Genomic DNA, 15,429 nt, shown 5'->3' on the forward strand with positions numbered 1-15,429 from the left:
GCAGGACTCACCTTGCAGGCCAGGTCAAGGCTGAGCTGTACTTTCTGCCTCCTTTCTCTGGATCAGCTGCTCTGGACCCAGCCTGGAGAAAAGGCGAGATGGGAGAGAGCCATGCTGAAAACACCCAGAGCCCACCCCAATGAGCTCTTCCCACTCTTAAGAGACACTGAGGTCCAAATGTAATTGAAGGGAGAAGGACACCCCCCTGTGGGGTACAGAGCCATTCCTACCCACCAGGTCAGGGAGCTCTAAGTGCCCGGAGGAGACACAGTGTGGCAGGTTGGAGGTGTGGCCTTTTAATTCTGATTGCCCTGCCTCAGACCTTGCTTCTTGTTTGGTGAAGATTACATCGGTAGAAGTTTGCAACGTGATAACTTCTGTTTTTATTTTTTGATAAAGGAACAAGGGAAATCCAAAAGCACAATTCAGTCTCCTGGTATAGTTGACATAGTTCTTTCCATATCAAGGGACTTCTTTTCCCTTCTACCCATGGAAGCAAAAACCATAATGTAAAATTCTGGGTAAGTTTTTTCCAGAACCCAATCTCAAGTTCTCTGTGCAAAGCTGATTTCCAATATTTGGACTAAGGATAGTCTTGCCACTTTCTGCTTGGAGTGTGGTTCTTGCTACCTTGAGAATCTGAAAAGTGTTAGATCCTGGGTGCAGAGTGGAGGCAGGAGCTGAGTCTGTCTGCTTGGAATGGGGAGAGGTCTGTGGGCCAGCTGTGTCCAGAGGGCAGCCTTGAACTGGGGGCTGGCATAGGGTTGGGGAGATGCTGCTGCAGAAGCCACTGTGGAGAGGGGGAGGACACCAGACCCACCTGGCCTGCGTCCCCTTCAGCTGCATCTCCAGACCCACCTGGCCTGTGTCCCCTTCAGCTGCATCTCCAGACCCACCTGGCCTTCTATCCCTTTCAGCGCGGTCTCCAGTGACTCTCTCGTCCTCTTCTGCTTAAGACTGGCGCAGCTGAGCTGTGTGGGGCTGGGTGCCCCTTGACTGTGATTGTCTCTGGCACAGCCTGAGCTGTGTGGGGCTGGGTGCCCCTTGACTGTGATTGCGTCTGGTGCAGCCTGAGCTGTGCGGGGCTGGGTGCTCCCTGAATGTGTGATTACGTTCCTTGAATGTTGATAACTCCCAGCTATGTGGTAGATGAGGAGGGTGACCATGATGATGATGGGCCACTCTAGCCTGGGCAGGACCCACTGTCCAGCCCCTCTCCCTCTGCTTGGCCTGGGAAGTCTCCTCCCCTGGGGTTAGATGCCTCCTGGGTGAGCATGCCTGCCCCCCACACCTCCTCTTCAAAGCACTTCACAGCCACCCATGAAAGGGCCTCTGAGGGCCTCCCCGTCCAGGTCCAGCCCTGTCCTCCCATTTGGCAGCTCTGGTCACTGCCCTACCCCCACAGGCTGCTCTGGCCTCCTGCTCTGGCAGGAGCAACCACTGCAACAGCCCTCTGAGAGGAGCATTCAGGGCCCTGGGCTTAGAGCTGGGGGTCTGGCCGAGTTCCTCCTTCTCTTGTTCCTGGGGAACTGGTCGGATGGGTCAGCTGTCCTGGGAGTTTGGAAGTAAAAGGGGGCAGGAATCAGAGAGTATATTGACAGAAGAGGGAGACAGGACAGGGCACACACAACTAGAATATGTGTTTTTGGTTTTATGAGCTAATATTTTCCAGGAGCCCACAACACCCCACGAGTCACACTTCATAGGACTCCCCACTGCCTTCACCCAGTGTCAGATTGTGTTGGCTAAATGTGCTGTATTCAACAGCTCTGGTCAAAATGCTTCAAGAAACCATTTATGGCTTTAAATCCTGGGCTCCGGCCTGACTTTTCTATCCTCAGATCTCCCTTCTCTTCCCCAGGGGTTGGCCCCCCACCACCGCCGTAACTTACAGCTTCTGTTCCTCCCCCTTTCTTCCTAGGCACAACGGTCTGCCCTCCCTGTGACAACGAGTTGAAATCTGAGGCCATAATTGAACATCTCTGTGCCAGCGAGTTTGGTAAGAGAGCGTCCCTGGCGGCCCCGGGGTGGTCTGTCCTCTCCTGGCCTGTGTCCCCAGTGAGCAGAGAGCCCTGCTGTGTCCTGTTTGAGCATCACGTCCCCTTCCCTGTCCTCTCCAAGTGCTTTTTCAGGCAGGGTCGGGAACAGACCAGTTTTTGGCAAAGTCAAAGTGCCCCCACTCTTCTGCATGAGGGATCACTGGACAGGTTACTGGGGATCTCTCTAGGGGAGGGGGGCAGCTGACACAGGGATAGGTGGAGAGGAGCTGGGGGGATGGCAGCTTACAGCCCCCTCCTGCTCCCACAGGGCTCTCTCTGGACTTTCTTTTTTCATCTCCGTCCCTGGGTGTCAGCGGGACTCTGCCCGGGGTTTAAATGGTATATGGCAGGGTGCGTTTCCAGGGAGGGGGCATTTCAATGCTCAGGGGATTCAGAGGAGGGTTCTCAGTTAGGTTCTTCTAAGCCAGGGGTTCTCAACCTTCCTAATGTTGCAGCCCTTTAATATAGTTCCTGTGGACTGTAACCCACAGGTTGAGAACTGCTGTTCTAAGCAAAGAAAATGGACGTCCCCACGGGAGTGTGGTTTTCTCTCTTCCCAAATCACTCCCTGTTAAAAGGGAATTCTAAATTGGCACTTGTAGGATGCAGTTTACATTTACTTTTACCAGAGGAGAGACTCCCAGGGTGTTGAGAATTTAGGTCTTCTGAGGGTCACATTATAAGGGACCATTCCTGAACGGTCCCTGGGGTCTGCCCCAGTCACCTCCAGCTTCCCCTCCTGGAGGGCTGACCACTCCCTCTCTCTGGCCTCTGTCTTGCCTGGGCGCAGAGAAGAGGCTTGACCAGGCCCAGTTTTCAGCGAACTACAGTGTATTTCTCATAGTCCCTTCTTTGCATCCCTGGGACTGGATTTCTTATGGGATTCTTTCCAGGAAAGGCATCAAGGTAGGTAACATGTTTCTTCAAGTCCATTCAGAGGCACACCAGTCCACGTTCTCACTGATGCAAACACGATAAAGTGCAGGCAAGGGTCATGTGCCATCCGAGCGTGTGTGAGTGAGCAGATGTGTGGGAGCACACACGTGGAGGGAGGGAATTGTACATTAAGCAGGTATGTTCTCAGGGTATTTGTAATTGCGGTAGGAGATGGAAGCTGGGTGCAGATGGCCAGCAGAGCTGTGTGTAGATACCGTTTTCACGTGTGGGGAAGATCAACTCAAGTCTGTCACTGACGATTGCCTCGATACGTAGTGTTTTCTGGGCCCTATAGATACAGATTTAGGATAGATCTCTTTCCCCAAATAAATTTAATAAATTTAAGTGTATTGTGGAGAGAGAGAGAGGGAGGGAGGGAGAGAGGGATGTGGAAGTTGGGAAATTCAGGCCCTTGGCTGCAGAAAGCTTCCTGAGACAGGATGAGTTTTTTTGCATGCTTTAGAAGGCATCCCTGCCCGCCTCCTCCAACTTTGAGAAGCTGGCCCTCTGACAGGTAGCAAATCTGGGGAGTCACATTAGAGAAAGTTCTGAAAGACAGTGTTCTCAGAGGACACCTCTGTGCAAAATTTAGTCTACTAGACATTTTGCTACTTGTGGCTGAGTCACACCCTTTTTTCTTGTTGATGTTTTGAATGAACTCAAATAAAATCATAGCAGGTTTTTACAGCGAGGTCTGCAGACTCTGCTCACCCTTCCATCTCGTGGCAGTGACATTTGCTTCTTGATGTTACCCCCTTTGCTTCTTGAGGGGCTAAGCCTTTGGGTCTCCTGTTGGAAAGCCTGGGGGTGCCCAGCCCCCCATGGCCTCCACAACAAGCTTTGCCACCACAGATCTTCCTAAAGGTGCGTTATGGATTTAGAAGAATCAGGGACAGACATAAAATGCTGACAGTGAGCCTCTTGCTACATGGCGGGGGTGGGAAGAACCTGCCCAGCTGTGGCAGAGATCCCAAAGGACCTTGGTGAGGGACGGACGGCCAGGTGGCTGCTCTTTGGGTCATCGATCCTATTCTGGCATCCGGTGTCACAGAGCTCACTTTGAGAAGCTGGCCCTCTGACATTTAGCAAATCCAGGGAATCATTATTAAGCTCTGAAAGATAGCGTGTTATCCGGCGGTTTCCGTCCAGTTGGCTTTTATCAGGCTTGACCCTGTGGGAAGAGGGATGGGAAGCCCCAGAGCCAGTGTGCAGAGGTGTCCAGCAGGTGAGGACCCCTGAAGCACGTATCCATTCACTGGGCGGGAGCACACAAAGCAGTATGCTGGACACCTGCACTCCCCAAGCGCTTGCCTACGATAAACCAAAATTTGATACCAAAATTAAAAAATTCTGAGCAAACACGAATGATCAGTGATTTCCTGGGCCACTTGGCATCCCGAAGTGAGAAGTGGGTCTGCATCTTTACACTTAGATGTTTGTCTGGAACTTAGTAACTTGAAATTGTCACTAAGTCTCCTGTCTTCTCTCACAGTTGCCCACCCAAATTCTGGCACCTGGGGGCTTGGGGGTAAGTCGTTGAACTAGAGACGTAGCCTAGACACAAGCTGAGGAGGCAAAGCTTGGAAAGAATTTGAATGTGGCAAGGTTGACCTCGTGGTACAGTGCAAGGTCTAGCGGGCACTCAAAAAAAAAAAAATCCTCTCCTGGAGAGAGCGCTCAGGTAACTCACCTGGAGGGGTCTCTCCCCTGCCCACTGCTGCAGGTGCCCCCAGCCTGCTGCACATTGGTGCCCCCAGCCTGCTGCAATCTCCAGAGGGTCTGAGGTTCACAGCCGACAGGTGTGAATCTGAGCGATTAGCTGTTCGGGTTTGTGTTCCTTTAGCTCTGAAATTATTTTCTTCCTAGGTTCACAGAACTTTTGCTTTCCCCCTGGACCTCACAGGGCATCTTATTGAGTCGTCTTTGATAAAGGGGGAGTCTGACTTTCCCCTGCAAAGTCCTCTCGCTCTCTGCCCTCTGCCTTCCTCCCTTATGTGTTGATGAGCAGCCACCAGGCTTTGCCATGGAGGCACCGACCTCCTCACTGCAAGAACAGCCTGTGCCAGACGTCTTTGATCTGGAGACAGGGAGACCTTATAGAACAATAAATAGGGTTTTCTCCTCCTCTCACTCTCTGCAGGGGCTGAGCTTAGCCCTGCCCTTCCTAGCACCCTGGAGAATGCAGCCTTGTTGAGAAACTTGTTTCCTAGTTCAGTTCACTTCAAGTAAGTGAGGCAGTCAGCCACACTGATGGGATTCAGTTAGGAGACAAAGAAATTCAACAATGCGAGCTGACACACAACAGAGAAGAAAAAGAAAGCTTGACTCCCTCTGCCAGGGATCAAACTCTGCATTAAGTGCCTCTGACATCCCCGGTGGGAAGACATCAGGTTGCTGGAAGCTCCAGGGACAAGGGGCACATTCCTTGGGGCCAGCATGCATGGTTGCCCTGCCGCCAACACCTCGTGGACTCCTGCAGCCCCCATGGGGTCTGGGCATGGCCCAGCCTTTCCGACTTCCTGGCAGTGCACTCACACTGGCTGGCATGTGTGCCTGGCCACGGATCTCACCACCCCTGCCCTGGATCTCATCGGTTCAGGGCACTTTTTTTCCCTCAAACAGGGAAAAAAACATCAGCAGAACAGCCTGTGCACTGATACTCAGGAATGTAGCTGCATCTCCAGATGTGAGAACCCAGAGTTAGATGGTGCGAAGGTTCCACGTAAAATGCGGGAGCCGGCTGCCTGTCGGGGTTCAGTTAGGACGCACCTCTTGGGTTTTTGTTCTTTTTTTTCCCCTGCTCTACGACTACAGGGGGCCTGCAGCTCTTGCCTCTCAAACAGGCTGGTATAGAATTTGCGGCTGCCACACTAGTAATCTTGCTGTTAACAGTTCAGCAACCACAGCCGTCTTCCCTTCAGGTCGGTTTATCCCAGGGATGTGAAGATCTGATTTATAATTGCAGTGAGGTTAAGATCCCCGCCTCCAGCCACCTTCTCTGGCTTCTCCGCTGTGTGTAAACACTCGTAAGCTTTTCTGGCAGAAATGCGTATGACGGTTTGCTTCTGCTAAGATAGTCAGAGCTGCTTCTCATACTGGCCTCTCCAGGTTTTTGAGTTGGAGGCTTTAGGTGGAAACCTCTTTAGCCCAGTATTTTCTCCCTATGAAACGAGATTTCTTTGTCCTCAGAAATTTTCCTTGCCTTCTGGAAATTTTTCCCTCTGTTTAGATATTTCCTTATAAAGAGAAAAACTGTGTTGTGCAACAGCGAGGCTTGTCAAAGAAAGAAAAGAAAATCAGCTCTCAGCACTTGGGAGAGTTTCCTAGAAGAAATATTTTCTGAGGTTCCTGCACCTCCAGTAATTTGTTCTCACCCTGCCTCATGCTTCTTTTGAGGTATGGTGGCTGGGCTGCTGCTAGGAGGCCTAAAATTCCACGCTGAGGGGCAGCTTCATCTCTGGACAGGCTCAGCCAGTCCAAACTAAACCATGGGTTTCCCCCAAAGATGGAGAAAGTTGGCCACCAGCACCGTCATCACATCAGCCCTCGGTCTGAGAGCAGGGTCTGTGTCTGAGGCCGTGTTGTCCCTGACGGGGGGGGGTGGGGGGGTGTGCCTCCTACTTGTGAAACACCCCATTCGCTTTGCACCCCTGATGTGGAAAAAACGTACTTCATGCTGAAATGTGAAGTAGATCTGTGTCTTGGAATTAACAAAATTAAGCCTTCAAATAATCCTCAGCAAGATGTCTTATACGTGGTCAGCATAAAACAAACGTTTGTGGGATGAGTGCATCATTGTTAAGGGTAAAGGGCTGGGATTTTTTCTGAGTATCTACAGCTTATTTATTCCATTCAAAGAAAACTACATGCCCTGTTCTGGGTGACTTGAGTGTACCTTACAAAGAAAAAAGGCTCCAGCATCCAGAAATCGAGTTTAGTCAAAGTAAAATTAGACATGAGGGGAAGAACTGCTTCCTGGGGTGGAGCCGGCAGGCTTTTGGAAAAGGACTTTTTATTGTTGCTGAGGATCTGTAAAATGCATATCGCGTCCACAGACCTGTAGAGGTGTGGGGGACTTGCTATGGGGTTTCGTGTAGGGAGAACGTGGGGTTGGCCTGTGTTAAGTGCACGAAGGTGTAGCTCACAGCTCACGGCCTGAGCCTGTTTCTAAACGGGTTTTCCAAGTGCATGGAGGGTGGTCCAGGGCAGAGGCCAGGGCCAAATTGAAAGGCTGTAAGCTGGTGGAGTGAGTTTGTGATGCCAGTTATCTGCTCGTTTGCAGTCTCAGGTTGGCGAGCTCCTCAGGGGGCCTGGACCAGGGTATTCAGCCCTGGACAGTTGGGGCTGAGGTCACACGTCAGGGGAACCTCAGGAAAAGCTGTGCGAAGAGCTGGGTTTCCCCCTCTGGTGAGTGTGGCATGTCCTGTCTTCACCCATGAGTCTCCCTGGGTGACGGCAGTGTCAGGAAGATGCTTTGTGAAGGCACCTAGCAGGGCACGTCACGTCAGTGTCTTTGAGCCAGGGAAAGTCTGCTGAGGGGTGAGCAAGGGTGCAGAAATCCATGGTCTGTGCATGCTTTGAAATAGCTCCGTCTGCCCTCTCCGCGTGCCGTGCAATGCTGGGCGAGTCTCTCAGCCTCGCCAGACCTCAGTTTCCCGCAATGCAAGGAGCGTGGGCAGGGAGGCTCAGCCACAGGCTGTGTGTGATCGTCTATCCCAGTGCTCTTCTCAGAAAGGGGGCGATCTAGCCATGTGTCCTGGGCAGATGAGGCCACCTGCACGGCTTCTAGCAGAGAAATGAGGGTGCTTTCTGGAGCTCTTGTGTCTTTACTCAGGGCACGTTCATTAAAATCTTTCCTGAACCTAATTCTCAGCCATTCTCCTCATGTCATGCTGGATTGACAGACACGTGACCCCTCCCACTTCGTGGTTAAGTCTTGTTCTGACCGGGGTCACCTCAGACCCTGGGTCCTTGCCCAATGGTGTGGGTGTGGCCCAGGCATCCTCTGAAATTCCCTGCAACCTGCAGTTCTGTGAGTGTCTGGTTGTGAGTGGCCCCGCCACACTGCCTAGCCCTCCTCATCTTTTTTTTGGGCGGGGGGGAGTGTCTGTTTTTATTATGGTAACATACATGTAACACAAAGCTGACCGTAGTGCCATATTTGAGTGTTCGGTCAGCAGCACAAAGTACATTCACACCGTGCGTTCCTACCGCCGTCTGTCCATGCTGCACCATTAACCACCTGCTCCCAGCCCCTTGCAGCCTGCACTCCACCCTTGGGGTCTGTGGATTTCACGTCTCTAAGGGCCTCAGAGAGGTGGGATCTTATGATATTTGTCCTTTTGTATCTTGATTATTTTACTAAACATTGTGTCCTCAGTTTTGGATATGTGTGTAAACTCACAGAAGAGGGGAGTCAGGGAGGATTCACCTTCAAGTTCACCTTCATTTTCTGAAGCTTTTCTAGGAGTGGGTGGAGAAAGAGTAAGGACCAGGCTGAGATGAGGGTGCTGCTTACAGCATGCACTTGCTGCCCATGTCTTTGTGGGTGCTGGGTCACTCATCTGTACCACTTTTTAAAAAAAAGCTGTAGAATTTAAGTGGACTGATGTCTGTGCCCGGCACACAGCAGGGGCTCAGTAGTTGTGGAAAGAGTAGAGAAGGCCTGTGACAGACAGACCGGGTTGAATCCCAGCCCTGCAAGCTGAGTAGCCATGAGCTAAGTCTCCTAACCTTCCTGAGCCTGTCCCTTCATTTGCAAAACATGGATGGTAATTTCTATATTACTGCGGTATGGGGAAGGCTGAAGTAATCAAGTGTGTACACTTCCCTTGAATATGGTGGCTGTTCCGGCCATAATAATTATTATCACTACATACTGGAAAGAATTGTTTCAGGGTGAAAATTAGCCAAGCAATGAGAAATTCTAGCACTAATGAACTCAGCTGGTTGGGTAGATAAATAAATAAATAGATAAAAGTTAGGAAGTGGATTAGAATGTCCCGGTTGATTTTCTGGTTAGAAGGGGTTAACCTAAAGAAGCCTTTTTCACATCTCATTTATTTGGAAAACCTGTAAAAGCTTCATGCAGCTTTCAGGTGCTATAGGCAACAATAATAAAAACAAACCAAAATATTTCTCCCCCAAACCCAAACCCTGTATACGCTAAAAGCCAGGTGATCTGGGTTTTAGTTTGACAACACTCTCAAGTCATTATAAAACCAGAAGTCTTTAAACAGTGTGCCCCCAGGACTCCCAGAGCCTTGAAGAAATATTATACCCAATATGTTTGACTCATAATTTATTGGGATATGTTTCGGGGAGACCTCAGACCATTTTCCTTTCTGCCCTCTCTTTTTCTTGTGCAATATATTTCCAGGGCAGTTTTCCCTTTAAAATTTTTTTTTCCCAGCAGCTGCCTAAGATATTCACTTTCTTTAAGCAAGAAATAGGCTGCGTTCAGAAGCAAAGGAACATTTCAGTATCGGTCAGTTTCACGCAGTTGTGCAGCACTGAGCCAGAAGCTCCGTCCAATCTACATTTTTTTTTTTTAAAACACAGAACAAATAGCTAAAGAAATGTCAGCCCCTTGCCCTGCCTCGACCTGCTTAGAGCAGCCAATTAAACGTGCATTAGCCTCAGAAGGCTTCTCAGGCCTATAGATTGTGCTTGAAATCTTTGTTTAGTCTTTCAGGAACACTGTCACACGGGTGATTTATCAAAGAAAGTTGTTTATCTGGCAGTAAAATAAACTGTGGGCCTGTTCAGACTAAGATTTCCCGTGAATTTCCACCAAGGTAAACACTGGTAACTGGCAGGTTGCAAATTCCGTGTGGAAACCAGACACATACAATAAATATTTGAAGTGCAGCTTTGCTGCATCCGAGGCCGGGCTGTCACTAGTGCTGTCACTCCGCCACGCCCGAGAAGACCTGGCCCTGCCGCTCTGCCGGCCAGGCGTCCAGGAGACAGGACTGGTCCCGAGTCTGCTCTGTGGCAGCCGCTCCTGCCCAGGAGGCCTCGCCGGTTCCGAGAGCCACTTACTGCTGGCACCCGGGGACTTCCCGGGTCAGCAGGAACAGGCCTGGGGATGGCGTCCCCCCATCACACAGTCTGTGATGCATTACAGGGGAAGTGGACCAGAAGCAGCCAGCTTAGGTTTCTCTGAAAACAGACATTTGTTCAATGGAATTGGCAGGGCTGGGAGTGTTGACTGATTTGGGAGCCAGGGCCAGGGTGTGGGGGAAGAAGGGCAGAGGCACCTTCTGGGTCCTAACGAGTTGTAATCACAGCTGCAAAAGAACGTGCTGTGGGTGCTCCGCAGACCTCTGGTTCTGTTCACGTGAGGCTGTGGAGGATCTACGCAGGGGTCCTCAAACTTTTTAAACAGGGCCAGTTCACTGTCCCTTAGATGGTTGGAGGGCCGGACTGCAGGCCCTGGGACGAGTTGGTTGCAGAGCAGGACAGGCAGTGGTGGCAAAAACACCCGGCAAGCCTGATAAATGTCCTCGTCAGTGCCGCATGTGACCTGCGGGCCGAAGTTTGAGGACACCTGATTTACTAGGAGTAAAGAGAGGCCAGATCAGGTCCTGTGAGTGTTGCGGTGGGAAGCGCCCAGCACGCGCGTGAGTGGGGGACCTGAATGAGTGGTGGTGGGAAAGAGGAGAGGATGCCTTCTGGGTCCCTCAGAGGAAGACATGGGGGGACTGTTGACAGTGGCTTTTCAGGGAGAGTCGTGAGGTTATAAATTACTTGTTCTCTGCCAACACGCTGGCCTTGGGGTTTAAAGGTGGTCATGGGCAACTTGAGTCCTTGCCATCCCGATCTCTGAGGTAGGGCAGAGGCAGGAAGCAGAGATCCTGGAGAAGAGGTGACATTTGTGTCGCTTTGACGGGGTCTGAGTTCTGCAGGGCAGCCATGCTCACATCTGAGGCACCTAAGCGTGGAAGGTGCTGGTTTTGGGGCTGGTGGGGCTGTGAACGTGTGAGGTTGGAGAGCACTTGGGACCGACGTGCAGGGAATAAGTAGATGCGTCCTGGCTTGCAGATATTTGGGGAGAATAAAGGAGTATTTTCTGGAGGGCAGGAATTAAGGGAAATCATTTACAAATTCTGAAAGGATGTCTGTGAATTGTAAAGAGATGCCAAAATAGTACGTCGGCAATGGGGAAAAAAATGAGGCCCCAGCTTCCCTGAACGATGTTCTTTTTCACCCAGGCGGGCTGCTGAGGGGGATTTTCCCTCTGGTCCTTTCACCAGCTTCCTCCACAGACGTTTCCTTTTGGGGACTATATGCCTGATGTGCTTTTCTCCCTCCGTGAGCTCTCTGAAAATCGTTTCAGAGTGATGTCATCTATAACAGATCCTTTGGGCTTATGGACATGGCTCATGGCCAAACACGGGTTATGCCTTAAACCCCTGTCTGTGGTGTCAGATCTGGAGACAGGCTGGGTAACAGGTCACATCCTCAGTGACTGCGGGTGCACGAGGTGTTGGTTTCCTCCTGCAGGTCCAGGTGGGCAGTGCACCAGCTGCCCGCATGCCCCTCGGACGCAGAGGCCCAGCCCGGGTACCGTCTTCGCTGCCTTTGATCTCATCTCTTGCCCTTGACAGGTGGAAGGGTCTGGAGGGTGAGGCGGGGTTTGGCCACCTTGTTTGTTTGATTCCGTGTGTCACTCCAGCTTTCCGGTGAGACTTGGAGACTTCAGGGAAGTTTCCTGGATGAGATTAAGAACCTAACTGCCAGATTAAAGATTAGTAGGGAAAGAAAAGAAGGGCCTTCCTGATGGCAGCAGACAAGGGCAGAGAAAGAGAATTAAGACTCTAAACAAGTAGCGATTCTTAAATTGGTAAAACCTAAGTCAGGTGGGTCAGTCACTGCAGGGGAAGAGAGTCTGTCTGTGTCGTTTATCAGCTCTAGCGGGTCACTTGGCACTCTGTGTCCAGACGTGGGATGCGAAGGCTGGGTAGGGGGTGGGGTGCAGAAGGAACTAGTCCTGTGATGGCCACTGTCTCTGTACCCAGCCCTGAGAGTGACAGTCCCGGTTACTCGGCACTCTGTGTCCAGGCATGGGATGCAAAGGCTGGACTGGGGGGAGAGCAGAAGGAACTCGTCCTCGGATGGCCACTGTCTCTGTACCCAGCCCTGAGGGTGACAGTCCCAGCAATGCCCTGACGCAAGACCAGGGGTGTCATAGGTGTCCCCAGTGCAGCTGTGGCCTTGGGCCTGAGTCAGAGATGCTAACTAGGCAGGGCCTGGCTGCAGCGTTAGGAGGCCGGTCAGGTGAGCTCTCGTTGGCACCGGGAAAGGTGCTGGGAAGTGGACGGGCACAGCAGAGCTGGTGAGATCAGCTGCTCAGCCCTGGAGCCTGCAGCACCTTCCACCCAGAGGGAGCAGGGCTGGCTGCCTTTGTTCTGAGAAGCAGAGGCACAGAGAGGCTGAGAAGGGCTGCAGGGTGCAGAATGCAGCCAGCGCTTGGGTTCCAGGGTCTTCCCTCTTAATGTACGTTCACTTAAAAGCAGGTGTGTGGCGTGTGTGTTCTCTTTGGAAGACCCAGCAACCCACAGCGAGTGTGACTGTGTGCAGAGTTAGCCCTGCAGGCGGTTGCTTTGCCCAGCGTAGTCCTGCTGAGTCCTTCTACCACTTCTGTGGACCCGGGATCTCCATCCAGAGAGCTCTGAGTGTGCAGATAGGCATGTCTGTGTCATTTCTGCCCAGGGCCAGTAGTCAAAGCCAAAAGGGGCTGCTTTTGAGGTCAGCCTTGCATTCTGGGGTGTTCTCAGCCCTCTCTCCCCCAAGTGCTCTGAATCCTTGCTAAGCCCTTGGCTGGGAAAGTGACACCCTGTGAGGTCTTAACAGTGCCCCTCAGCACAGGCAGAGAGAGGGTTGAGGCAGTTCTGTTTGGTGATACGTTTTAAACTGTGCATGAGTGACAAGCCACCTGGGTGAGGGAGAGTGCCTGCTTCTTGGTGACTTGACTTGAGCTGGCCCCACAGGAGCTGGTGAGCTTTGAAGTGGGGATGGGGTGTGTCCCTGGGGGAGCCCATGAGTGACCAGGCCACCTCACTGTCACCACTCCTGGGGCCAGCTTGAGACAGACACTTCCCAAACGTGCCTCCATCTGCCGCTCTCCCCTGGCTTGCAGTGGTTTCGTGCTGTTCTTTAAGTTATTCCCTGTCTTGGGGAGGAAGGCGCCTGACTCCCGTAATCACACGTGTGTGTCGGACACCTGCCAAGAGCCAGCTGAAGTTAATGGGGGGGGGGCATGTGGCGTGTCAGGCTCCTGCAGGTGCGTGCACGTGGAGTGGCTGTGTGGATGTGTGTCCTGCCCTCAGAGGATCTCACCATCTAGAGGGGATAGGAGGATATCTAGAATACCCTGTGGTTAAGTGCTGATATTCCCATGAGGAGGGGCCTCCTCTTTCTAGGAGAGGGGCAATCTTGTACTGGCCTGCAAGGAATTAGCAGGAGTTTGCAGCAGAAGAGACGAGTGTTGGAAGGTGATCTGAGCAGAGATCAGGCCTGGAGCATGGCATGGAGTCTGAGCTCTCTGGGCAGCTTGTCAGGTGTGCTGGCAAGGGTCGAGAAATGAGGCCGCCCCAGCAGGCAGAGCTGCCGTGCAGGGTTCTGACCACTGTGTGACAGGATGGGGAGTCTGCCTTGATGGCAAGAGAGATGGTCAGAGTCTATTTGGGAAAAACGGAAGGGAAGGAAGAGGAAAGAGGATGATAGCCCTTAACCCAAAGCAGTGCAATTCCAGCAGCGGGGGAGAGGGGTCTTATCCCTAGGAGCTGGCTCAGGGCAGACCTTCAGTGTGGAAAGGAGAAAGGGGAGAGCCCTGGATGTGTGAGAGCAGTCTCGCGGGCCTGTGCTGCGTGTCCTGGAGGTGAAGACAGATGTCCTGGAGCATTCCAGCGTTGTGATTCTTTGGGAATTGCCAGCAAGGAGGCCTCACGGATATGGAGTCGGGGCCAGCCCAGGCTGCACCTCCCCCTGCTGCCCACCCTGCCCCATTGCCCCTGGTGCCCTTCCCGTCCCACCCTGCTCCCTCTGCTTCCCCTGGTGACAGTTTTCCTGGTGATTCTGAAGAAATCATTTTTCACCTCCACAGGTGTGTGGCAGTTGGGGTGGGGGGAGGCGGTGGCAGGTGGTGCAGGAGGTGGCCCCTTCCCTGGGTGTTGGGTTCTGTCCATGACTGACAGCTGTGCCCCTGGAGCCTTCTTCCCTTACAGACTTAATGTATCTGCTGGCAGATTTCCTTGCTCTGAACCATCACGAGAAACTGGAATGGGCAGGTCTCGGGAAGAGCTCAGAGGCTCCCTTTCTGGAGCTCATCCTCCCCATCCCTGTCCCCCCTTTCCTGGGGCTCTAGGATGGTGTGGGGATCCGGTCTGGGCCAGCTGGAAACTCGCTGTGCTCCCACCACCCCTTCCCCCTCCTTCCTCTGATGGGGCCATCAGTCCTGAACTTCCTACAGACAACCAAAATCTCTACACACGACACTGACACACGGCCACCCCCCTCCAGGGGTCACTGGCATGCCTCCTCTGATTTCAAGGACTGCTTGTCCTCCAATGTTTGCAGCTCTGTGAGTGAGGACCTGTGCCTGGCCCGGCCCTGCCCACCCAGCGTGCTTCTTACAGAGGGAAGGTCAGGGAGACACTTGGGCATGCCCCAGGGGCTCGGCCTGAGTTCCTGGGTCGGCAGGGTGGGGTTTAGCCGCAGCCATGCTGTCCTCCCTGACTGTGACCCTGGCTGGGCTAGCCTCCCAACTCTCCTGCTTCACTACAACCACGTTGTTTCAGGAAGTGACTTATCTGGTAGGGAGCTGGGGCTGCACTTCTTCAGCCCAGAGTGGGCTCAGTTCTTGAGTTCTTGGCATTTCCTTCTGGTACTGACACAGGGAGAGGCTTGCTTGCATTTGGAGAAGGGAGGAGGCTGTTAGTCCCTTGGGGCTGGACCCCGAGGGGCCGGGTGCCACCCTTCCAGACAGTGTCAGAGAGGGACGCCTCACGTGTCAGGATTGAGGCACGGCTGATGGCGGAGGCTGCAGGGACTCGGGAGTCCTGGTCTTGGTGTCTGCGCAGCTGAGGGCTGTGTGCCTCCTTTTCTCTCTGGGCCTCTGTTTCTTGATCTGTAAACTGAGACTGTGGTTAAATGGCTTCTCAAATCTCATCCGGCTCTAAGAACCCGGGCTTCCATTGAAGTCCCAAGTTCATGCTCCTTAAATGCGGTCATGTGCCGTGAAGCACAGCCTTTCGTTCAGAGGAAATCTCACCTTGAGACCCACTCTGAGATCCAGGCAGCATGGGCCAGCAGGTCCCATGAGGACGGGACCAGGTGCCGTCACTTGCTCCTGGGGCACATCTCAGGGATGGGGGAGCATCTGGCCTCCGGGAAGAAGCATATTCGAGGAGAAGCTCACTGATCTGTCACTGTCGCTCGTGCCTCCCAC

General features: G+C 52.7%; 1 protein-coding gene across 1 annotated transcript in view; it reads left to right on the forward strand.

Annotated features, from left to right (window-relative positions):
* Window positions 1–15,429, forward strand: part of SFRP1 (secreted frizzled related protein 1) — a 38,922-nt gene that overhangs the window by 4,794 nt on the left and 18,699 nt on the right. The window contains exon 2 of the mRNA XM_003801078.2: window positions 1,922–1,999. Coding sequence (XP_003801126.1) covers window positions 1,922–1,999 — 78 coding nt within the window. The remainder of the gene's footprint in view (window positions 1–1,921; window positions 2,000–15,429) is intronic.

The sequence above is a fragment of the Otolemur garnettii genome, unplaced genomic scaffold (assembly GCF_000181295.1).
Source record: "Otolemur garnettii isolate 467f Iridium unplaced genomic scaffold, OtoGar3 scaffold00197, whole genome shotgun sequence".
NCBI classification, from domain to species: Eukaryota; Metazoa; Chordata; class Mammalia; order Primates; family Galagidae; genus Otolemur; species Otolemur garnettii.